Raw genomic sequence first — 25,468 nt, 5'->3', positions numbered from 1 at the left:
TTGTTTTCTGAAAATCTCCTGTTAATGGGTGCTCTTGGCTGGTAACCGATTCAAAATGTATGCCACCTACTGCCCATAGTTAGCTGGCTTCAGCACCCTCGCGACACAGCTCAGAAGATGAATGAATGAATTTTTGTTGAAATGAAATTCGAAAGCATTGTCCAAATCACATTGCCTAATATTCATTGTTTTATATTATAATAATTTAAAGTTATTTCTGTGACCACTGTAGTTTTTCCTTTGGGTAACGGGGCAAGGAACACTTTTGTGGATATCTATATTAATATGCAATCCCGCAATAAGACATTATCTCTGTAGCTTGCATAATACCCTAGATGAGTTATTTTTCAGATCATGAGTAGATCTTTTCCTCATCCATATTTTATGCTATTAATTACTTTGTCATCAGTCCATAAAAATGAGTTGTTCGCATCTTTAAATATAATGTAATGCAACAATAACACCTTAAGTTTGACTGTAATATTACTGCAACCTAAATGTAAATGTAAACAAATGAAATTTTCATACCACACAGTGTTGGCAGTATTGCATTACTAATTAACCCATTATTGTAATATTTCTTTCAGTAACAAGCAATGTTACGCATTCATTTTTCCAAGTAATCTGATTAAAGTTAGCTTCCTTAGTGTCTGTGCGAAAATATTAGAAAGGTTCCCATTATGCGTGTTTTTTTTCCATGGTAAACGCTCATATTTACTTCCTGTTTTGGTCTCGAGTCACACGCACTAAGTGTTTTGGGGCGCATGAGGATCGCGGGTGCACTTTAGAGCCGAGTGCAGCCACCTCTTGAGATGTGCGAGAGAATGTTGGTCTCTGTGTGTCCATGAATGAACATATTTTTCATTCATTCTGGAGGGTTCCAGCGATTGGTTGGAGCCGCTACACGTGTGGCCACTTTGTAGCTTTGCCATTGCAACGGTGGGTCGTCATCGGTGGTCATTGCTTACATCATATTCGTGATTATGCCGTGAGGTGGTCGTTTAGCATCTTTGGAGTGTGTTGTAAGTCCGATTGAGGGTGAAGTGCTTAGTTGCTGACACATTTTATGGCCAAATTGATCGTGTGTGCGTGTGTGTACGGCGTACTACCGGGTTGTGCGTGCGCATTCGTTCCCGCCGCCACCTTTATGTTTATTGCACTGTGCAATTCATTTGAGTGTTGTTGATAATTGTGCAGTTAATTTGCATTGTTTTATATTGGCACTGATTTACTGTTAACCCTTAAATCTGTGCCCTGAGTTCAGAATCTTTCACATTAGGCTTAATCTTCGACTTAGCGGAGGTATAGTTAGTCAGAGTTGATTTCAACAAATTCCATACAGGTTGTCAGTCATTTGTTAGTGTCAGGGTTCCAGAGTGGCTAAGCTAGCGTGAATCAGTGGTGGTTGACATCAACTTCATTGACTAATTAAAAGCCCCCTGTAACTCAAAGATTAAGCCTTATGTGAAAAATTCTGATCTTCCCCTTTAAATTCAATTATTGGTAAGTCAATTACATGCGATTACATTTTTCTGTTGTCATTCTTATGTTGAGGCAGCAAAGGGAGAAAATTTGGTCTAAAGGAACCAATAAATCACTTTTAAGTAACTTAGTTACTTTGATAATAAAGTAATGAGTAAAGTAACTAGAATACTTTTTTGAGGCGTAATCAGTAATTGAATTACTCTTTAGTAGTAAGTAATCTGTGACAACACTGATACCACAAAGGTCCTACATAACACTCATGTTACATGAAACAAATGCAGACTATAACTCTCAAGCGTTGCTTGTCTAAGGCACAATCAGTGAAAGGCAATAGAAGGAACTGCAGTTGTACTGTACAATTGCTGTCAAATTTAATCTTTTTTAGCAATCGCTGCGCACACTGAACTCAAGACATCATGTGGGTTATCTACAGATCTACAGAACAGGGATTAGCAACACCAAAGCTCTACAGGACTCTAGAGGACCACAATGCGCTACATATATAAGCAAGCAATCCGAGGACATGCATGCATAGACACAGAAATGAAGCACTGAAGTGTTCGTTTTCATTTGATCCGGTTACTACCTGTTGCTTCGGTACCGGTACCAAATTGATGCTGGGTTTCCATACCCAACCCTAGTTGTGTGTACACGTACCCATTTTTTTACATAACACAATTTCATTAACCTGACTCTTTTCACATTGTGTTTTATCTTTAGGCTTACTGGGATGAATATCCCTGCACCAGTCATAAGCAACAAAAACTGGCTGCGGCTGCATTTTGTGACCGAGAGCAACCATCGCCACAAAGGCTTCAGGGCTCAATATCAAGGTAAGAAACACTTACTCACTTTGCACAGCAATGTGGAGGTAGGCTTTACATGAATAAGATGCCCTATCATAAATAAATAAATAAATTACAAAACAGTGTTTTTGATCTTTCTCAACTACATGTTAAGCAGTTTTATTAATAGACCTTCCGTTTCTGGCTTAACTGTTTATTTCTGCTGTTGACTTCAAGGGGCCTTTTAAATTTAATATTCTGTTGTCGAGCCCAGCAAATTGTCTTGTTCTGCATTTATATACAGTACTTTTTGACAGAATTTTAACACCAGATCTGAAGCAGGATGTTTACATATAGATAATTAAAAAAAAAAAAAAAAAAAAAACCTTTTTGCAAAATGTGATGGAAATATTGCATCTGTCAACTGAAGCTAAATAATAGCACAGTCGAAGATGACTATCCCGAATGTTTATTTTCCCTCATCTTGTGTTAATTCAGTACTTCTCAAATAGCGGCGCGCCCGCGCAGAGCGATGCCAGGGGCAGCGAACATACTTTTTTGCCGTACAAGAATAAAGTGTAATTGCACATCCACTCAGTCGGTGGCAGTGGTGTTCTAATTTTCAGAGTATGGGCAGTATTTCTGAACCAAACAAGAGCACACAGCAAAGAGCACTGGAGATATAAAGCGCTAAGACGAGGAAATATGACGAAGTTTATGTAGCGTTTAACTTTTGGCTTTGACTTGCAATACAATGGGAGACCAGTCTGTTTACTGTGTCTAAAAATCTTTGTAGCAGAAAGCAGGAAGCCAAATCAATTAAGACGTCAATTAAAGACGGTAGACCCCAACCACATTGATAAGCCACTTGTTTTTTTTTTTTTCAGCCAAAACGTGCCTAATATTGCCAACAATCTTCCCACTTTGTCACTGTTACATCAGTAAACCAGCGAAGACTGTTAGCATAATATAAGGTGGCATATCAAGTTGCTCAGTGCAAGATAACCCCACACCATAGCAAATGAGCTGATGCTGCCTGGAGCAAAAATAAAAACTGTCCCTCTGTCCAATGACACTGTAGTTTTTCTTCTATAATTTTTGTTTTTTCGGTCAAATTGTTTGACATATTGTCCTCATGATTTAATGTTGCTAATCAATTCAAATTTATTATTTATGGATTTTATTTAATTGTATTTTTCCAGTAGCAAATAGTCAAAACATGTTGAGTGTATTTTTACAGTTTGGAAGACTTTTTTTTTTTTTTTTAATTCAGGCCAAATGATGCGCTTTAAGTCTTTTCTGTCACAAGCAAACTGTTAATAAAGTTATGTTCTATTGTAAGTTGATCTATATTACTTTTTTACCTTTAATAATGAAAAGGACACAATGTTATGAAGAGGTGTACTTATAATAATAATAATTTTATAGAAAAATGATACTATTTACATTGGCGACAGAAAGTTTGGGGAGTGTGAAACGTTTACGTCTTCCTGAGGGTAGGGGGTTTGGGGGGCATAACAGAAAATAATTGAGAAGCACTGGTTTAGAGAAAGGATAGGAAAAGCTAGCTGTTAGACATCAGCTGTCAGTTCCCACTGTGAGGAACAAAGTGAGGACTGTAGGCACCCCTCGCCCCGTAGGCGTAACAGAAAATAATTGAGAAGCATAATGTTAATTTAACCTACAGTGTACTATACAGGAAGGTACTCTGATTTTACATTCGGGAAGAAATATCATTGCTGAAGGTTATTGTGTGTATGGTTCAACATGATGACAGAAGATTGCATCACCTGGCTTTTGTATGCAATCATGCCCCTACTGTGTTTGATTAATTATTGCAATGTAGTCCTGGGGCACAGCTTTGATTTTATATTTATTTGTAATTTGTCCCTCCGATCCACATAAAAGCCAATGATTCTGCTTTAGATCCCAAGTTATTTCACTTGTTTTATTTTTAATTAAGGGTTACAATGTAGATTTGAGAAAGTTGTGATGAACAAATAGCAATATGTTGGAATGCGAGAAAATACTTACAAGTATTGTACTGGATCTTATTCCCCATACTGTAACATATTTTGTCTAAAAAGTTGTCTGTATTACTTTTGACCAGTGAAAAGCTCTGGAGAGCTTAAATCCAGGGGAGTAAAATTATTACCAGGGAAGGACAACACAAACAAACTTTCTTTGAGTAAGTAATTTTATTTTTACTGTATTGTGCTTGTTTGTGTCCCTTTTTCTCAGTTTAGCTGTGTATCGTTTTCTTTGGAGGTAAGCAACAGCACTAGATTTCAAATGGATTCAGTCCTGCTTCATTTTTGTGGTGACTCAGTTACCTTGCCACCACCAGGTGTTCCTTTTGCTGACTTTCTAATCGAGTTTAGTGATTATAGCACTATTTTGAAAACTTTTAACAACACAATGAGCAAGCAAAGCATTTATGATGACAACATGTTTACCCTTGGTCAACAGTTTTGAGAATACTTTATCTTTCAACTGAATGGTGAAAAGTCTCAAAATGTATGATCGTGGGCGTACGGTATTGTATACAAATGTGTATCATATATTTTATATCCCAGTGAGACCTCAATAAGAAAGACACCAATATTTTCAACTAAAGGAAATAGAGCAAAAATGCTTTATTTTGGACCTTATACAACCCCACGGACTATACATTTTAATAATTAACTTACTAAAATAGTTATTACCTAGGTTGCCAATATAACAATATTTGTATTACGGTGGTTGTCGTTGTCATTGGTTTATTTTGAACGTTAATTTTATCATTCTACTTTGTACAGCAAAGGCAAAAGTGTTGTATTTACCCTTGGAGCACTCCCATGAAGTGTATATTCACATTGCTGCCAAATACATGACCTTTGAAAATGTGAATCTGAAAGATTGAGCCAATTTTTTTAAGAGCCAGGTTCCTTAGCCACACACAGAAAAGTAACTCTAATATTATCGTTCTACCACTACCTGTGATGATGTTTGTGGAAGTGCAAAGCCAATTTAAATGTCTCACTTTTCTGTTTTTCAGTGAATGAAGGAGGAGTCAAGCAGTTGTCTAATTACTGTCCTGACCCTGGAGAACCAGAAAATGGCAAAAGGATTGGCTCAGACTTAAGGTAACATGGTACTTCTGCAGTTCAAGTAAGGGAGTTCATTCAAACAGTGACAGATTAATCCCTCATTGTTCTATTTGTGATCAGATAAGAGGTTTGAGTTTCTTCAAACAAGGTACAATGCTGTTCAATATTACTTTTAAGATAATGAAATGATTCAAATCTATAAATATACGTACAAAGGGCTAGCACGTATTACAACTTGGATGTGGACATGGGATTTAGTTTGCTAAGGACTACAAAATATTGTCATCATGCTGGTAATTCCAGTTCTGAGTCATTAAAGGGAACCTCGGACTTAAAGACTTGCAGGCTGTAATAAGCCACAATTGTTCTCTTTTACTAAAATATGTTATTAGAAACACATATATTATTGCTATTTATTTAAAAATTGTTTAATATTAAGAGGGGGGCATGTTTTACGTGCGCAATGCACGCTGGGGGTGATGACGCGGTTGGGCTGGACGGGGAGAATAGCTGTGCTAGCTAGCAAGCTCAGCTAGTATGAAGACTGGCATGATTTTGTCATATTCTGCTGCTGGTCAGATTGTTATGTTACAGAGATGTGGATTGAGTTCCCAACATCGTACCTGCATCCAATTCCAGCTCATCAGCTGTGTCTTTAAACCGATCCTAGGCGACTTGCCGAGATATTAACTTGATGCCATTTCAGTTTGTATACCCCTTCGTTGCTAGTTGCATCATTGCCTTGTTTTTTTCGTTCGTCTACCTCTCTTTGCGTTTTTCCTTCGGGGTTTTTCTATGTTATTAATCCCGACCTACTTTCATGGACCCTCTTTGTGTCCCCCTATTCGCGATCACGTGTTTCATTGTGTGTTCAATAAACCCTTTTACGCAATCCCTATGTGATTGTTGTGTGCTTGCTGTCTGAAGTGAGCCGTGTTTTCTAATTCCGTGGTCAAGACAGCCTTTTCAGTTTAGTTTCCCTTTTAGATTTTACCGCACAGACAAGGCATGTGGGTTGCGATTGCTTTGTAAGGAAAATCATGGCTCTAACGTCATGTGAAGGTATAGTCCGGTGGTCTACAGGCTTGTCCGTCGCATGGGAAACGTCTGTGGTCGAATCACGCAAGAGACCTTCATTTAATTGCTTTTGCTGCTCGTTTTGGGAAATATCGACAGTGCTGTCCTGCTCATTAGTTTTTCGTTCAGATTCAAATTGGAAGGGCAAAACCGACGACATATTTATGTAGCTAACCAGTGACACTGTGGAAGTACGGCAGCGCTGCCCACTGACGTCACCGCCCAGAGTGCATTGCGTAGTCAACAACAATGGCAACCTAGAGTTGAAATATTTTTTTCAAATTTTACAAAAACGAAAACTTTAAGAAGGGTTTGAATATTAAATTAATATAACTCATACTAACATTTATCGTTTAAGAACTACAAGTTTTTCTGTCCGTGATTCCCTTTAACAAGATGAGGCGAGCTCCACGGTTATTATTCAAATTAAACTCATTTAATCAAAGATTTAATAAATAAATTAGGGCTGTCAAAATTATCGCGTTAACGGGCGTTAATTATTTTTTAAAATTAATCACGTTAAAGTATTTGACGCAATTAACGCACTAGGCCCGCTCAGACAGATTTAAATGTCAGTACAGTGAAAGGCCAACTTGTTAATTGTGTTTTATGGAGTTTTTCCGACCTCTGCTGGCGATTGGGTGTGACTTGCATATGTTATGTGGCGTAATGTCGCCCTCTGCTGGCGATTCAGTGCAGCTGATTATTTGGGTTTCGGCGCGCTTTTCTGACGTGATTATATGTCGACGCGAACTCACACTAATAGACAGTGCTATTCAGACCAGTGGCCTATACTACGAACCGAGTTCAACCTCCCCAGAAGGAATCCAGTTTACCATCGGGTAACCGGAGTTGACAAAACCTGGTTGTCTAGTTTGTGGTCAATCGGTGCTACGACGCTGATTATGAGGTTGATTAGTCGAACCTGTGTCAACCCAGTCAGAGTTACTGCGCGTTCACATAAAACGGGGCGGTGACCAGAGTCAAACACTACTTGTGACGATGGCACGGGCACCTTACTTCACGGAGGAGGAATGCGCGATGATCATGCGGAATTATGAGGAATTAAAATCCACCCTCACCGCGAAATCCAACACCCCTTCGGCGAGTAGAGCGCAACGGGTCTGTTGACAGCGAATTTACAGATCGTGTGATTTGTGAATGCGTCAATATGCCAGTTTACTTATGTCCATGAAAAGAAATAAAGCCTGCTGTCAGGACAATAAAATAAGATTTGGTACATTAACAGTAAGAAATAATTGTCACGCATCACCACACGAAACAGGATGATTGTATGTTTAGTCCCCTTGACTGTATGAATACGTATGTTCTTTTTTTTAGTTTGGGCCTAAAAAATCCAGCCCGACCCGACCCGAGTCCGATCAATAAACTTGATTTGCAGGCCCGAGCCCGACAACTGCCCCCCCCCCCCCCCCCAAAAAAAAAAAAAAGAAATTATGTTGTATTTGTGAGGACTCAGGAGAAGAAGGAAATGCGGGGATTCCATGCGTTGTTGCGTAAATAAAAGCCCGTCTTTTGTAACGATTTTTCACAGTTAAACAAGACTGTAAGATGCATATTCAATAAACATTTATATCTTTTATATTTGTGTGTCTGTCCTATCAGTGGATTTGACATTTAATTTAATCTCCTCGAGTTGGCAGAAAAAAACGCAAGTTTTCTCAATGTTTAAATAGTCTACATATTTCTATGATTATTATAAATGCATCAATTTGACGCGTTTCCATACCCCACTCCGAATCGCACGGCAGTGTTCTTACGCAGATATTCAGCATCACCGATGGAATACATATATTGTCCCTGGTGAAAGAGCGCACGGACAGGCACACACAATCTGCGCGGTTGTGAGGGCTTGACTTCGCCGGGTTACATTAGTTATGTCCGACTCGATCAGCTGGCACAGGTAACGTAGTCCCTCAGCTGACAATCTATATCTTTCGTGGAGTACATCATCCGGGTACGCCAGCGGATTCTGGCGGTCCCGAAATACCCGTGCCCTGCGGAGAGAGCCCCTCACAATCCGCGCGCCAATGTCGTATGGGTCGTCCAAGTACGCTGTCATTGTCAGGAGGACACGTCCTCGGAGGAGTGCTGTTTAAATAGAGCGTGGTTAATTGGAATCCTGATGTTAAGCAACATCTAGCTCTGACACGACCAGGTTTGGCGTGTGGCGTGTGTTGCCATGGCAACACTTCTCGGTTCCAACATATCCACCTTTCCTAGTCTCGCATAGCCGCGAACTTACGTCGCACGTGATAAAGTTACTCTCGAAGTTACCCTGCTAAATCAGAAAACCGGCTTCGTAGTATAGGCCACAGCTAACGTCCGCATCCAGTATTCAGTGGCAGTTCTCATAGCCCCATCACACTGTTTGTGTCTAATACATGCATCGCTTGTGAGTTATATTCCTCCTTTGTTTATATTCATGAGCATTAGATAGTTATTGATGATGTGTATTTGAATTTGTTCACATATATGGTGAAATGCAGTTACATTGTTATATGCTTGTGAGCTAATTGGCTAGTGCTACTGGTCAAATGGACACGTGTGTGTACATTTTATGTTATTTTGTGATTTATGCAAGTTATTGACACATTGCCTTGTTATTTTCAGTTTTACAAAAATACAAGAAACGTGCTCCTGTCAAAAAGAGATGACTTCAGTAAAGCCCATGCAACTTTGCCACACCGTCTGATTTCTTTTTGGAACCTATGTTCGCTATCTGTCAATTTGTGTACTCACACACATTGAGGACAGAATAGGGCTACTAGTTTATTTTTTGATTGAAAATTTTACAAATTTTATTAAAACGAAAACATTAAGAGGCGTTTTAATATAACATTTCTATAACTTGTACTAATATTCATATTTTAAGAACTACAAGTCTTTCTATCCATGGATCACTTTAACAGAATGTTAATAATGTTAATGCCATCTTGTTGATTTATTGTTATAATAAACAAATACAGTCCTTATGTACCGTATGTTGAATGTATATATCCATCTTGTCTTATCTTTCCATTCCAACAATAATTTACAGAAAAATATGGCATATTTTATAGATGGTTTGAATTGCGATTAATTGCGATTAATTACGATTAATTAATTTTTAAGCTGTAATTAACTCGATTAAAAATTTTAATCGTTTGACAGCACTAAAATAAATATAATCAATAAATTATAAACATACTGGTGCATACAGATCAAGAGCCTGCTTTTTCTCTACAAAGACTTTAGATCTACCCCTCGTCGTTACCTACCTCCACCTACAGTACGTACGAATAATTGTGTTATTTTGACAATCCTGTGTTCATACATTTCTCTTTGATTCTTTTACATTACAATTCCCTCAACTCTTGGACATAGAAAATATCTCATTTTTTGAAGCTTTAAACACTCTAGGTCACAAATAATTTAACCATTGATGTTTATGCCCTCTGTGGTCTAGATCACAATGTACCTCTCTCTTCCCTTACTCTGCTGAAGCTACAAATATTGTTTATATATCAACATGTGAGTAATGGTGTTTTTATGCACACACAGAACAGATCAGGGCTTGGCAACATTTTTTAATTAATAAGAAAAGAATAATGAAATGGCACAGCATTAGGTCAATTGCTGGTACACTATTTATCTACTAAGATATAATGATTGATTTTCGCTTATAGTCACTGGCATGAAAATAAATAATGAATTTGACATTTCATCGGGAGTCACTTTTTGAGGAATTGATTGTTTTTTTTTTTTTAGGCGTTAATGATGTTTATCTTCTCAGCATTGGAGCAACTGTTCAATTCATCTGCGATGAAGACCATGTGCTGCAGGGTTCCAAAACGATTACCTGCCAGCGCGTTGCCGAAGTCTTTGCAGCTTGGAGCGACCACAGGCCCGTCTGCAAGGGTGAGAGAGGCATCTCAAGAATGAATAGAGCTCTTTGATTGAGGCACTGCTGCTGGATACAGACTCGAGACGGATAGAAGAAAGAAAATTCCTGTTAATTATGAGCTAAAATCTCAGTTACTTTTCCATTTAAAATGTCCTGCCTGTTTTTGTTTCATAATACCTGGAGCAACTCTCAGAATGTTATTAATAGTTCTGTCACTAATAGACCCACTTTGTGCACACACTAAATTACTTTCTTGTCACTTTACTTCATGAGAGTTATTACTTATTTCATGAAAAAAGTTTCTTTTTTTTTTTTTAGGTATTTATTTGTTTATTTATTCTGTGGGTGAGGGAAATGTAACATTTCTGGTCTAACTTCTAATCGTTTTACATGGTATCTCTCGTTGTCTCACGCTGTCTCTCATTTTTCTTTTTAATTCTCTTGCAGTAAAAACTTGTGGGTCAAATCTACTGGGACCTTCGGGAACATTTACTTCACCTAACTTTCCTATCCAATATGAAAGTAACTCCCAGTGTGTGTGGATCATCACTGCCAGTGACCCAAACAAGGTAAAACCAAGAGATGATATGTCTTTTTTTCCCTTTTTAAATCTCTTAATGTGCAAGGCTTGTTTTATTGCATCTGATGAAATGATGACGAATGATGAAGCTGCATACAGCCATTTTCATCCGAACAGGAAAGCACACTCTAAAGTCTCAACACAATTAACTCTTTACAAATTGGTATTGTATAGTAATTATTCCTTTAAATTACCGTTTTATTCCGTCTATAATATGCTACTTTTCCCCCCTGCTTTGAACCATGCATCTTTTTGTCCAGTGTGGCTAATTCAAGGATCATAAATGGATCATAAAAATATAACAACCCTAGTTTGTTCCAAACTCGAGGCAAGGTGTGGGCAAAAACGGATTTTACCCCAACTTGAATAGTCTATTACAGATGGCATTTCCCATGTTATCTTAGTTTTATTGATTGTAGACACGGATATAATGACCACTTACATTGAATAAAATAAGTATTTGAACACCCTGTTATTTTGCAAGTTATCCCACTTAGAAATCATTCGGAGGTCTGCAATTTTCATCTAGGTACATGTCCACTGTGGGAGATAATCTAAAAAGAAAAATCCAGAAATCACAATGTATGATTTTTTTAACGAATTATTTGTGTGATACAGCTGCAAATAAGTATTTGAAAACCTGAGAAAGCGAATGTTAATATTTAGTACAGTAGCCTTTGTTTGCAATTACAGAGGTCAAACGTTTCCTGTAGTTTTTCACCAGGTTTGCACACATTGCAGGAGGCTTGGCCCACTCATCAGTCAGGTTTGTCTGTCGCTGAGAAACACATAGTTTGAGCTCACGCCAAAGGTTTTCTATTGGGTTTAGGTCTGGAGACCGGCTAGACAATGCTACAACCATGTTATGCTTCTTTCGAAGTAACTTCTTTGTTTTCCTGGCTGTGTGCTTCGGGTCATTGTCATGTTGGAAGACCCAGGCAAGGACCATCTTCAATGCTCTGACTGAAGGAAGGAGGTTGTTCCCCAAAATCTCACAATACAGGGCCCCAGTCATCCTCTCTTTAATACAGTGCACTCGTCCTGTCCCATGCGCAGAAAAACACCCCGAAGCATGATGCTGCCACCCCCATGCTTCACAGTAGGAATGTTCTTGAGATAGTACTCATCATTCTTCCTCCTTCAAACACGGTTAGCGGAATTATGACCAAAAAGTTATTTTTTTTTTCTCTCATCTGACCAGAAAACAACCTCCCATGACTCCTCTGCATCATCCGAATGGAAATAGGAAAACTTAAGACAGGCCTTGACATGTGCTGATTTAAGCAAGGTTCCGTGCCATGCATAGTTTCAAACTCTGACATCTAGTGTTTTACCAACAGTGACCTTTGGAAACAATGGTCCCTGCTCTTTTCAGGTCATTGATCAACTCCTGTCGTTTAGTTCTGGGCTGATTCCTCACCTTTCTTAGGATCATTGAGACACCACGAGGTGATATCTTACATGGGGCTCCACTCCGATTGAGATTGACGGTCATGTTTAGCTTCCTCCATTTTCTAATGATTGCTCCAACATTCGACCTTTTTTCACCAAGCTGTTTGGCAGTTGCTCCGTAGCCCTTTACAGCCTTGTGGAGGTGAACATTTTTTGTCTCTGGTGTCTTCGGACAGCTCTTTGGTCTTGACCATGTTACAAGTTTGAGTCTTACTGATTGTATGGGGTGGACAGGTGTCTTTTTGCTGCCATCGACCTCAAACAAGTGCATCTGATTCAGGATAATTCATGGAGTGGAGATAGACTTTTAATAGGCGGACTAACAGGTCTTTCAGGGTCAGACTTCTAGCTGATAGACAGGTGTTCAAATACTTATTTGGAGCTGTATCTCACAATTAATTGTTAAAAAATCACGCACTATTATTTCTGATTATCTCTCTCACAGTGGAGATACGATAAAAAATTCAGACTCCTCCATGATTTCTAAGTGGGAGAACTTGCAAAATAGCAGAGTGCTTAAATACTTATTTCCGTCATTGTATTAAGTGTAACTTGTCGGCATACTGACAAACCATTATTTATTTCACTTTGTTTGTTTGTGATCGAATCCTCTCTATTTCTTGGCTGTGTGGAAAATCCCGGGCATTCTAAATAAAACTCAGCATCGCTCCTCTCAAAATATTCCTTCACTGGAGGCATTTTTATGTGTGCATCTGTTTTCCAAGGATGTCCCAAGGTGGTAAAAGGATACAATGAATATGTTTATCGTTTGCCTTCAATCTCAACTGTCAATTAATATACAGTACATAGCTATAGTGCATTCTACTGGAGTTGGAGTGCCATTTTTGTCCATGGCTGTTGGCAGTTAAACAATTCTGCGCAGTCGTCAGGGGTAACACAAATTGAGACGAATAATGATTGAATGAGACCCGCTTGTCCCCAAAGTGAAGAGGCCAAAGCTGTTTTCCTAATGGTCATTACTGTACTCCTACATCAGATCAGTCTCACAATTGGTATTCTGTCTAGTTTGTCATATGAGCAAGGGGCGTCAGCTTACTTTGTTATTGTTTATTAGCAGGAAAGGACTAATGTACATTCATAACTCGCTACGACTGGCAAGCACTGAAGCAGTGTGTCACCATGCTTCCCCCGAGTAAAGTAAGCCCATGACTTGGCAGAAGAAAGTTGATCCATTAGTGTTATTATGGTAATTATGCTTATGCCTGCATTGTGTTATGAATGGATGCAGTGCAGAATTTTTCTTCCGGTGGCTGGAGAGTAGACTGATAAGGATGATCAAGCAGCCATCATATGTCTGTCATCAAGAGATGTGACATTTATTTTTTATTACAACATCCTTTCATTTCAAATCAATACAGGGAGATTGAATTGAGATAATGAAGCTTTTATATGAAATTGTACTGCGATAATGAAGCTTTTAGATTTAAATGCTTCCGCAGTGGAGCACATGTACATTTGGTTAATGAGAAAATGATATCACTGACAGCAAGGGGAGGGGGAAAGTAAATTATGCATTTTGGTAGGCAAATAGTTATTTGGACCAAATTTTTCCATTGCCATGAATAAGTATTTCATTTGTGCTCAAAAGTAATGTGAAGCGATTTGACTGTCAGCTTCTGTCGTGTGCTGAGGGATATTTGTTATCGTTTGTTTGCAGCGTGCGCGTGTGTGTGTTAGAGAGTGTGTTTTGCGTGCGTACGTGCATGCACGCTTCCAGCATTGGCATGCACTTTGTTAAAGGGTTATGTGATTAGGACTCAAAAGATTTGATGTGATTTGACTTCTATGGGGTATTGCTGTTATTGTTGTTGAACGTTTTAGGAGGAGAGCCTATGTGCTGCAAAGAAGAGGGCGGAAGGTTTTGGTTTTAAAGCATTTTGAGATTAAACATGTTATTTAGAGTCATTAGCTTTTTCTTGTCAAGCCTCTCTTTGGCTCAGTAAAGCTGTCTCTAGAAGCACTTGTTCTATAAGCAATGTATGGATAACACAAGCTCCGGAATGAATTTATATAAATTAGATGGTTGGTGGTCAATAAAACATGTAAATCTTTTAGAGTGTAGTGCTTTTATGATTAGTTTTAAAAAGGTATTGTGCTCCCCTAATTCATGGTGTATGTGTGTGTTATATGCCCCATTGTCTATTATGAGTTTCGATGGTGTGCAGTGGAGAGATACCCCCTTGTTGGTTATGTTTGCTCACTTTAAATTGACCAGTTTATTACATCTTCTTCTATTTACCTTCTTATGTGGGCAGTAGCAGCTGTTTTTGAATTGAAGCATCAGAGTATTTGAATCACACTGCCAATTGAAAATTGAAACTGGTTGTTAGAGCTATGTACGTTTGGTGCTACTTTGCAAAGGAACATCACCTCAGGCGTGCAACATTTTTGTGTTCCAACAGCATAAAACCTCTGCTTGGCTGCATGTGTGTGGAGAAATTGATGTATCAGAAAATTTAGAACACTTTCAAATTGGCACAGTACAATAATGTGAAACAAAGTTTGAGTTGTTAGTCCATCTATTATCATAGCTCCGGTTCCTAGCGGAATAACGTATGATAAGAACATTGATAATGGGTAAAATCACTGAGCATCTGAAAATATTTTATATTTATCTGTGTGATTTTATGATTGAAAAGCAAAGTAGTAAAGGCGTCTCTTTCCTGCAGGTCATTCAGATCAACTTTGAAGAATTTGACTTGGAAATAGGTTATGATTCACTTACGATTGGAGATGGAGGAGAAGTAGGGGATTCAAAAACAATAATACAAGTGTAAGTAGTGATCTAATAACTGCTTTATATAATTTATACAGTATATATTTCATTTGTTCTAAGATTTACAAATGCACTTTTACAAATGTCTTGATTCATATGTATTTTATTTGTTCATTTTTTGTTACATGCCATACAGCATAATAACGGGAAAAAAGTCCGGGCGTGGTAAAAATGAAGGTGGTGAGAGCAGGTTGCAGCAAAAATGTCCAAAGACCAATATTTATTACAAACAAATCAAAAAAAGCAAAAGGACTTGATCACCAAAAAAATGATGACAGTCTATAAAAAACATGAACACAGTTCTTAAACTCTTCCAGCAATATAAGCTCACGCAAAATCAACGTAAGAACCTTACTGGCCGAACACCACCGGTCGAACAGTAGGCTCTGTTCCCTAGCAAAATCAACATAGCTCTGTTCACCTTATTTTCTTTAGCCGTCTAAAACATTGTCTGTAAGCCTCCAGAAACAGTTCATACGCTAGGCCTGAAGGATATTGGAAAAAACAATTGCAGCGATTTTTTGGGGGTTTACGATATATTGCGATATTAAAAAAAAAAAAATAAAAAAAAAAATATATATATATATATATATATATATATATATATATATATATATGTATGTATATTTTTAAAGAAATTTCAATAATTATGACCAGTTTTAAACATAACTGTCCCACCGAATCATTTTTAAACAAGAATAAAGTACTGTAGTAGAAAAATACTTGGCTTTATTAAATGCTTCTGTTTACCTAACATGGCTGTGACTCTTGGAGTGATATGTGAAAATTACAAACTCCTCATAATCACTTCTGGCGTTTATTTTATATGTCTCGAAACTCTCCACATTCCCCCCCACCGACACACTCATTCATTCCAGCCCGCGCTTCCTTGCAGAAACTGTTTAACAAGTTAAACGATGATTGACAGATTGCTACTCGTGTGAAGTCTGCTTCTTTGGCCAGATCATAGCCATCGTTACCTTTAATAAGCAAGTGCCGCAGTGACTGAGAGCTGGGAGAGGGGGTGAGGGAGGCTGTGTGAGCAAATGGAGCAGAACAAAGGTTTGTAGATTGGAAAAAAAAAAAAACTATCGCACGTCCTTGTGATGGGACAATCGCGCATGCGCACATCGCGATGGCGATGTTGAAACGATATATCGTTCAGGCTTATCATACGCCCGCAAAATAGTGCCTTTTAATTCGTCATAATTTAAACTATCAGCAGCTAAAAGCCAAGTGCATGCCTCCAGAGCCTTGCCACAATGTTTCCACTGCAATAAAATGGCCCAAACATCTTTTGGCCAATGCAGGGCCGACACAATGCGTTCAAACGCTCCAAACTACTCCTCAACCTCAGTTTCGCGGAAAACAGGAACAAGCTAAATATTTGTGGTCACGTCAAAGGACCCAACAGAAACGCGCCGTTTAGAGCAAAACTATTCCGCGGCTGCAGTTTGTATCTACACACTTGCAACTCAGACTCAGCTTCCAACTTTTTAAATTCAATCTCTGTTTCCAACTGAACCTGTTTCAACTCAATTTCTCGTCTGAGCTGAAACTCCCTTTCCTTTTCTTCCTTCTGAACTTTAAGACGGGTAAACGAACATCCAAGCGGGGATCTCTAGGGGAGAAGTCCGATAAACCCGCAGACATGCGAGGCCTTGTGCTGCAACAATTAAAAATATATATTTTCTAAACCGTTTATTAGACTTACATAACGGATTGCCCCATTTTTGGCTTTCTGCATTTTATATCATAAAATTGTGAAATTGTATAGGTTTCAGTGGTTGTCTGTGTGTTTTAATAGCCTCTTTTTTCCTAAAGACTAACTGGGAGCTTTGTACCAGACCTGATTGTCAGCATGTCCCATCAGATGTGGCTTCATCTGCAATCTGATGAAAGTGTGGGCTCCATTGGCTTCAAGATCAACTATAAAGGTACAAAGAGTTTAGTGTTGACACTTCTATCTGTATGCATAGCTGTGATCAATGGCCGTCTCCATTAGTAAAGCAGTCAGACATTTCCCGTCTGTCACTCTGTTTGGCTGTGCGGCACCACACCAATTACCTGGATTTACTGATACTGTTAAAAAAAAAAAAAAAAAAAAGGATATTGAACATACTTCCAGTTACTGTACTTAGCTATAGTCAATTCTTTATTTCTTATCTCTTCTATTTCCATTCCTGCATCTGACTCTTCTCCCCTCACACTCAGAAATTGACAAAGAAAGTTGTGGTGATCCTGGTACACCACTCTATGGCTACCAAGAGGGAAGTGGCTTTTTAAATGGAGACGTTCTACGATTTGAGTGCCAATTTGGATTTGAGCTCATTGGGGAGAGGATGATAACCTGCCAGAACAACAATCAGTGGTCTGCAAATATTCCCATCTGCATATGTAAGTTTTACGTGCATTTATTTTCATGAGGACAAATGAAGCAATTACTTATGCGCTTGGAAAGTTCACAATGACACAAAGCTTTTGAAGGATTAATTACAATGCAGTAAATTGGCAGTGCAGCGCTTTGCATGTAAACAGCAATTCACAGAATGTCAAAGGGCAAAGTGATGCTACAGTAAATGGCTGCCTTGTTAAGCAGAGAGGAAGAAAGGGCAATACACACCATACCAATACTAAGGAGATACACACTGTGTTTCTGAGAGACAACCAGAATCTGTATGGAGTTTTACTATACCTATCCCGATTGAATTGCCGTAGCCTGAATTGTGGTCTAACACATAGGCGGATGTACTATTCAGGCGAAGTAGCCGATCGCCTTAGGCCCCCAACCAGCTGCCCTTGCCCCAACAAGCAAGGGCTTGGGCCACCGGAGCCAGCAGCACCTCCAACTATTCGTCATGTATAATTATGTCAGCATACCAAACAAACAAATCACAAAAAAAAAAAAAAAAACTAAAAACATTTGAATGCTGCATTTATATTATATCTCCCCTACACACACGCACTACAATGGACTGGTTCATGACGACGGACTGGGTATCAGTCGCTTGCTTCATTTAGCGCCGTTTAGCTTCGCTTAGCTCCGTTTAGCTTTGCTTAGCTCCGTTTAGCTGTTTGTTAGCTTCACTTAGTTGTCCCGCGTTTTTCATGCCACTAAGCTCGCTATTTTTGCAGCATACTTGCTATTTTGCACGTCGGCTATCGTTTATTTCGAACACATGAGCGAACGTGGTCTCCATGAGAGACAAAGTGCTGTGAGCGAGTGGGAAGTTGAGAACAGGCCGCTAATGCCTCGTTTAACTTTCTTCTTCTTCACACCAAACAAAATACACGACAGCACATCCTGTGGCGAAACAATGCAGTTCAGTTCCAATCAGTCATGCAATAAAACTCAACAGCTGGTTAACAGCATTTGCTAACGAAAAAAAAAAATTAAATCTATTAGTGACACCACAAGCAATGACGAAGAATGTTTTTTTACGGAGAGTAAAGCTTTCGGTTAGCGGTCATATAAATAATGATTTCTGATTTAATCCCACATACCTCAGAATTAATATTATAATATCTAGAGTAAATCCTACAGAATACAGATTCTACACTAAGAATAGCTTTCAAATTACACTGTTTATGACAAATATGATTGGCAATGAATAATTATTATAATTATTATACTACTATTATATATAGTAGTATACTCTAATAATAATGCTAGAATTTTGTTCAAAGAATTGTTTTGAATAATGTTGTAAAGGCAAAGTCAGTGTTCTTAATCTGTTTACTTTCCATTCCTTTGCACCTCATTGTTTATTTGTGATTAATTATTGTTATTTACATGATTATTTGTACTTTAATAAAGAATTTAAGTGTTCCTAAATGGTTTTGTGAATTAATAAGCGTCAACAAAAATTTAATTGCTAAATTGGTAGATAAAAAAAAGAAGAAAATTATTAGATTTGTCGACAAATCGTAAAACTAGTCGGCTGACTAATCAGGAGAAAATTTGTCGTGTAGGACAGCCCTAGTGTACCGGAACATATTTCCTCTAAACCCTTCTCACCTTTTTAACCCCTGACCCATGAAGAGGGTCCCTGGATGCGTTCGCCTTAGGCCCCAAAATTGCCAAGTCCGCCACTGGTCTACATATATATATACATATGGCGGAAAACACTCAGGTGACTTTAAGTTCTGCTGTGAGACCCCCAATTTGGCCAACTTTCAAAATTGTCCAGTATGCACGTGTGATACATCATTGGAGAGCTTAAAACCTCAATTTTCTGGGGGAAGAAAAATTTCGAACAGGAGGGCATTTTTTAAAATAAAATATTTTTTTTAAACAGCAAAACTCTATCTGGAGGTGACAGCACGCGAGAGCAGAATTACAGACGGCATGACTTTAACGAGATATTATCGCGCACTTACCTTGTTTCGATCCAAAAACTCCTTGTATCATGGAGTGTCAGGACACAGATGTGAATGACCACAGCTGGATTTTTTAGGGATTTTATGGTTGAAACATGGTAATATAACAAGGGTCGCGATGCAGAAATCGCAGACATCAAGGAGTGGTCGAGATTTTCTTTTTCATATATATTCCCTTTTAAACGTTATCTTTTTTTTATATATAATTTTTCTTTGTTTGGATCAATTATTTATCATCTAACATATCGGAGAAAATGCGACAGTAACAAAAAAAAAAAAAAATACAAGTCAGGGATAGTTATGAGGTAGATATCCATGACTTTTTTTTACAGACGCCATTTTTGTCATTGTGACATAATTTTTTTAAAAGTTTAAAATATGTGAGTGAATAAGCTTTTAAAGTAGTTTTTTTTTTTAAACAAAATATGAGACATCAATTAATGATTCTAAGCTGAAAACGACAGACATTTTTAATAATAAATATAATTAATTACCTTTGTTTTATGGCTGCGTTGAAACAAAGCGGTTGTGCAACGTCTGTAAACGGGGGTTTTCAGGGTAAAATGGACAAATTAAAAATATTTCGGGGGCTTATTGCGCCATGAAACTGCGATGGCAGCATATAGACATATTTTTCTGTCAAACACAACAGTTGTTTTGGCTTAAAATACAGCAGTTTCTTTTAAAGAGGAGTGCAAGAGCAGAAACTGCTTTTTCAGTCTTGTCTGTGTTTTCCGCCATATATATATATATACAGTATTTTTTATACTGTAGTTAACTGAGTCCATGGGGAAACAGCATAATCTTGTGCACATCATGTTTTCAGACTACATTTTTGCAAACCAAGCTTCATGTTTCTCCAATGCCTCGAGACCCGTGGGACCAGTACTTTCTCCCCCAACTAGTCATACAGCTGAGACAATGTTCTGTTCTTATCTTGGCCTGGGAGAATGGACAAAGTCATGTTGCTGCTGTTAAAACAAATTGCCTCACCTGGGATGCGTTATATTTTTATGAGTTATTAATCTATTTCTTGCCTTTGTCATTCAGTTCCCTGTTTTTCCAACTTCACGGCTCCCATGGGGACTGTGCTATCTCCTGACTATCCAGAAGGCTATGGCAACAACCTCAACTGTGTATGGTTGATCATCTCAGAGCCTGGCTCCAGAATTCACTTGGCATTTAATGACTTTGACCTGGAACCGCCCTATGACTTCCTCACCGTCAAAGATGGTGACCAGTCAGGATCCACCATTTTAGGACGTTTCTCTGGAGCAGAAGTTCCCTCCCACCTGACATCCAATAGTAACATCCTGCAGCTGGAGTTTCAAGCTGATCACTCCATGTCAGGGAGGGGGTTTAACATCACCTATAGCAGTGAGTTGTCGTTTTACACATTTGTTCAAAACAGTGATGAGATTACCCCTATATGCATTTACCTACCCATACTGTCTTTTATTAGTTTTAAGTATGCCAAATTTTTAATGTTGTTGTAGTGTTAAAATTCAAATTAAAGTGTGCCTCTTATTTGATCACATTTTATCGATGAAATTAGATGTTTTACCATTCAGCAGCATACAGTATGTGTTGTCTTAGATTGTCATATTTAAAAAAATAAAAATAAAAAACTTAAAGGAAATACTTCTCTGTAAAACTGTTTACGGCACAGGATTTGAGGAAACCAGCAAAAAGCAGCATGCTGTGCGCAGCTTTTATGCCTCATTTACACTGTAGGTATTACAACACATCTTTTGTCTCTTGGCAAAGTCTATTGTTAACATTAGGTGAACAGGGAACATGCTGTTTAAGGTTTCTTGCTGTCTTAAAGACAGCTACATTTATTTACCTTATCTCTTCACACCTTAAAGAAGCCATTTCTCATGGAAACAAGAGTGCCTGTCACTAGATCGTGCTGTCTTTCTCCTCATTACAAGCTTTTGGGCGTAATGAGTGCCCTGACCCTGGCATACCACTGAATGCCAGACGCTTCGGGGACAGTTTCCAACTGGGCAGTTCCATTTCTGTTGTCTGTGAAGAGGGCTTCATCAAGACGCAGGGTGCTGACACCATTACATGCCATTTAGAGGAAGGCAAGGTGATGTGGAGCGGCCTCATCCCTAAATGTGAAGGTACACAAACAGGATACAACAGTGTTTCTGTGCTTACACACACAAAAAAACACTACTTCCTTTCTTTCAATGATTTCATTTTTTTTAATCCAAACAGCTCCCTGCGGTGGTCACTACTCAGGTCCAACTGGGGTAATTCTGTCTCCAGGATGGCCGGGCTATTACAAAGACTCACTTAGTTGTGAGTGGGTCATAGAAGCTGAGTCAGGACGCTCCATCAAGATCAGCTTTGACAGGTGTGGACAATAATGAAGTAGAACATTCGTTTAACCATGTTTTACCTTGGGGTGTAGTAATTTATTTTAACAACACTTCGTACTGATTCGTATCACAATTTTTGGATGCCAATTTGATTGAAAGATGATATTGGTTCATCACGATCAATCAAATCTGAAGCAATTTAGTGGCTTGAAATAGTTAAAAAAAAAAAAAAAAATTAAAAGAAATGTGTTATATACGGAAGAATATTAGGTTCACTGAAGAAAAGAATGGTGGGCAAGATTTTGACTTTAAAGTTAGAATCTTGGCCAACTTTTTTTTTCAGTTGCACTAATCCTTTTTCATTGTTATAAAAATAAAAATTATTTGAGGAAAAAAATAAAAATAAAAAATAATAAGTCTTAGAATCTGGAACTACAAATAAGCAGTGAGTCTACTGTATTTACAGCATACAAAACAATAAAATGATGTACACAAAGTGCTTTGGAATGTATGTGCTACAGAACATGCTGTTGAAAAGTGCCAAAATTGCATGGTGTTCAAAGTGCAAAGTTCTCTTTTGGTCTATACATTTTCTGTTTAATCTCCATTTATCTTGAAGGTTTCAAACTGAACTCAGCTATGACTTTCTGGAAGTTCATGATGGCCCAAACCTGCTTTCACCTTTGATTGGTTCATTCAACGGAACACAGGTTCCTCAGTTTCTTTTTAGTACCAGCAACTTCCTATATTTGCTGTTCACCACGGACAATAGTAGATCCAACAGTGGCTTCAAAATCTTCTATGAAGGTAACCGTAATTGGATGCCATATTACCTGCAATATAATCAGTGAGCGAATGCAAGTATAATTTTTCAGACAATTGTCTGTACCTGTAATTAAATTATTAGTATATGTATAGCTCTTATTCAGATTAAATGTGTTTGTCTTGCCCAGTGTGATCTGTCTGTCCCTCTATGGTTATTGAGTTGCGAGGGGAAAAAAATGTATAAGTCGCCTTTGTTTTCATTTTTTGAGCCAGAGAATATCGGGTTGTTAAGAAGTAATCGTTGTGAAATATTTGTAAATGAGTAGCTGTTTCAGTCAGGGTGAAATGTTTCTATTCTTAGGAAATGTTGTTGGAAGCATTTATTTTCTTTCCACACCATTTATGCATTGACATCGAGTACTTGAATGAAATCAAATTGTCTGGACAAGGAATGATCAATTTCAAAACTGCTTGCAATATCGCAGATGTAATTCATAAACATCAGTTCGTTATGTTAGTACTATTGCCTGAAATCAGACCACAAGTATCTTTGCCTTATTATGTTTTGCTCTCCTCAAATAAATCACTCTTTTGTGATGAGGCTACTGCAAAGCAATAACACTAAAATCATATTTGTTTGTTTCATTGCAATTTAGGTCATATGGTTTGTGTTATATACTCCTTGTATGAATCATGAGAGATTCTTTAGTTTTTAACAGTCATAAAGGAATTCATTCGAACAACATTGCAATCGAAATGTTGATACTCTTTGTGACGCATATTCAACAAGTACTTTTTTTTTAGTTGTCACTGTGGACACATACTCCTGTATGGATCCGGGTATCCCAGTCAATGGCGTACGGCTAAGCAGCGACCTGTCCATCGGCTCTTCAATATCCTTCCAATGTGATCCAGGATACAGAATAAGCCTTGAAGAACCACTGGTTTGTGAAAAGAACCACTTCTGGAGCCACCCTCTGCCCACTTGTGATGGTATGTCTACTCACCAGTTAATTCATGGGTGGGAATTTTATAATTTCTGAAGGGTCTAATTTTGCTTTCGCCTCCTATTTCCCTTGCGCAAGGTGATGTGTTGAGCCACATTAAAATACTTAAAATAAACAGTTCATTCGGGGTACTCGAAAAACGTTTTCATTTCACCCCTAATGTAAACTATTACAGCTACACTGCTGGCCAAAACTATTGGCACCCCTGCAATTTTCAATTCAATTCAATTTTATTTGTATAGCCCTAGATCACAAAAATGTTGTCTCAAAGGGCTTTGCAGAGGCAATATGATACACACACACAGCAAACGAAGCAACAAAGATGAATAAATAAATTCAAGTCCTAGGTATCCCCCATCCTTAGACCCTTCATGTCGGCAAGGAAAAACTCCAAAAACTCCAGAGTCTTCGGTAGAAAACGAGAAACCTTGGGGAGTACCACAGAGATCCACTCCCAGGACGGATAGACAGGAAGCCCCAGGACCGCTAATGGGAATTAGCAGGCGAAGTTACAGTCAGTGAAAAATGCGGTGGAGTAAAGGAACAAGAAGAGGTCCATCTAGCCAGATGAGACGGAGGTAGCAACGAGGACGTCCATCCAGCTTGGGGTCCGGACAGTCAGGAGGCTGCAGCTGAAAAATAGCCCCTCCCCACAGGGGAGGGGAGAAAGGGGACACACAATTTTGTCAGATAATGCTCAATTTCTCCCAGAAAATGATTGCAATTACAAATGCTTTTAAAGAAATAGCTTCATTTATTTTGCTTGCAATGGAAAAAAAAAACACAAAAGAGAATGGGAAAAAAAATTAAAACCATTATCATTTTACACAAAACTCCAAAAATGGGCCGGACAAAAGTATTGGCACCCTTAGCATAATACTTAGTAGGACAACTTTTAGACGAAATAACTGCGAAAACCGCTTCCAGTATCCATCAATGAGTTTCTTACAATGCTCTGCTGGAATTTTAGACCATTCTTCTTTGGCCAACTGCTCCGGGTCTCTGAGATTGGGTGCCTCCATTTTCAGATCTCTCCACAGGTGTTCTATGGGATTCAGGTCTGCACTCATTGCTGGCCACTTTAGAAGTCTCCAGAGCTTTCTCTCAAACCATTTAGTAGTGCTTTTTGAAGTGTAATTTGGGTCATTGTCCTGCTGGAAGACCCATGACCTCTGATGGAGACCCAGCTTTCTCACACTTTCACTTCTCCATGCTCAATGTGGTACACACAAGGACTCAGGACAGAGGTTGACTCAACTTTAAACCATTTTAACTGGCTGCACGTGTGATTTAGTTGTTGCCACCACCTGTTATGTTCCACAGGTAAGTAACAGGTGCTGTTAATTACACAAATTAGAGAAGCATCACATGATTTTTCAAAGGGTGCCAATACTTTTATCCGACCCATTTTTGGAGTTTTGTGTAAAATCATAATGATTAAATATCCATTCTCTTTTGTGTTTTTTCATTGCAAGCAAAAGGAATGAATATATTATTACTACCAAAGCATTTGTAATTGCAATCATTTCTGGGAGAAATTGAGCATTATCTGACAGAATTGCAGGGGTGCCAGTACTTTTGGCCAGCAGTGTATACAGAGGTCAAATCTCTGGTGAGATCTGGTGATCTCTGATATGTTTGCTCTAAGTAAAACATTAAAATACCAGTGAAAAATGCTTAATATCCCCTACAACATCGGACACAGCCTGTAAGAGTAAACAAGCAATTTAGCTGCTATTTGAGATTTTAGTAAATAGGACCGACCCCGTGTGTCTTGGCTGTTGGCAAAAGCTCTAAACCAAGCATATGCTTGT

At 38.4% G+C, this 25,468-nt stretch overlaps 1 protein-coding gene across 4 annotated transcripts in view; it reads left to right on the top strand.

Moving 5' to 3' along the window:
- Positions 1–25,468, top strand: part of LOC130915132 (CUB and sushi domain-containing protein 3-like) — a 386,272-nt gene that overhangs the window by 117,685 nt on the left and 243,119 nt on the right. For all 4 annotated transcript variants that reach the window (XM_057834920.1, XM_057834921.1, XM_057834919.1 and 1 more), the window contains exons 6-18: positions 2,206–2,318; positions 4,381–4,458; positions 5,308–5,395; positions 10,233–10,357; positions 10,791–10,912; positions 15,066–15,169; positions 16,997–17,109; positions 17,387–17,569; positions 20,603–20,929; positions 21,487–21,681; positions 21,779–21,917; positions 22,502–22,689; positions 23,452–23,640. In XM_057834920.1, the coding sequence (XP_057690903.1) occupies positions 2,206–2,318; positions 4,381–4,458; positions 5,308–5,395; positions 10,233–10,357; positions 10,791–10,912; positions 15,066–15,169; positions 16,997–17,109; positions 17,387–17,569; positions 20,603–20,929; positions 21,487–21,681; positions 21,779–21,917; positions 22,502–22,689; positions 23,452–23,640 (1,964 nt within the window). The remainder of the gene's footprint in view (positions 1–2,205; positions 2,319–4,380; positions 4,459–5,307; positions 5,396–10,232; positions 10,358–10,790; positions 10,913–15,065; positions 15,170–16,996; positions 17,110–17,386; positions 17,570–20,602; positions 20,930–21,486; positions 21,682–21,778; positions 21,918–22,501; positions 22,690–23,451; positions 23,641–25,468) is intronic.

The sequence above is a fragment of the Corythoichthys intestinalis genome, chromosome 4 (assembly GCF_030265065.1).
Source record: "Corythoichthys intestinalis isolate RoL2023-P3 chromosome 4, ASM3026506v1, whole genome shotgun sequence".
Taxonomy (NCBI): Eukaryota; Metazoa; Chordata; class Actinopteri; order Syngnathiformes; family Syngnathidae; genus Corythoichthys; species Corythoichthys intestinalis.
This window is presented reverse-complemented; position numbering and strand designations above follow the sequence as displayed.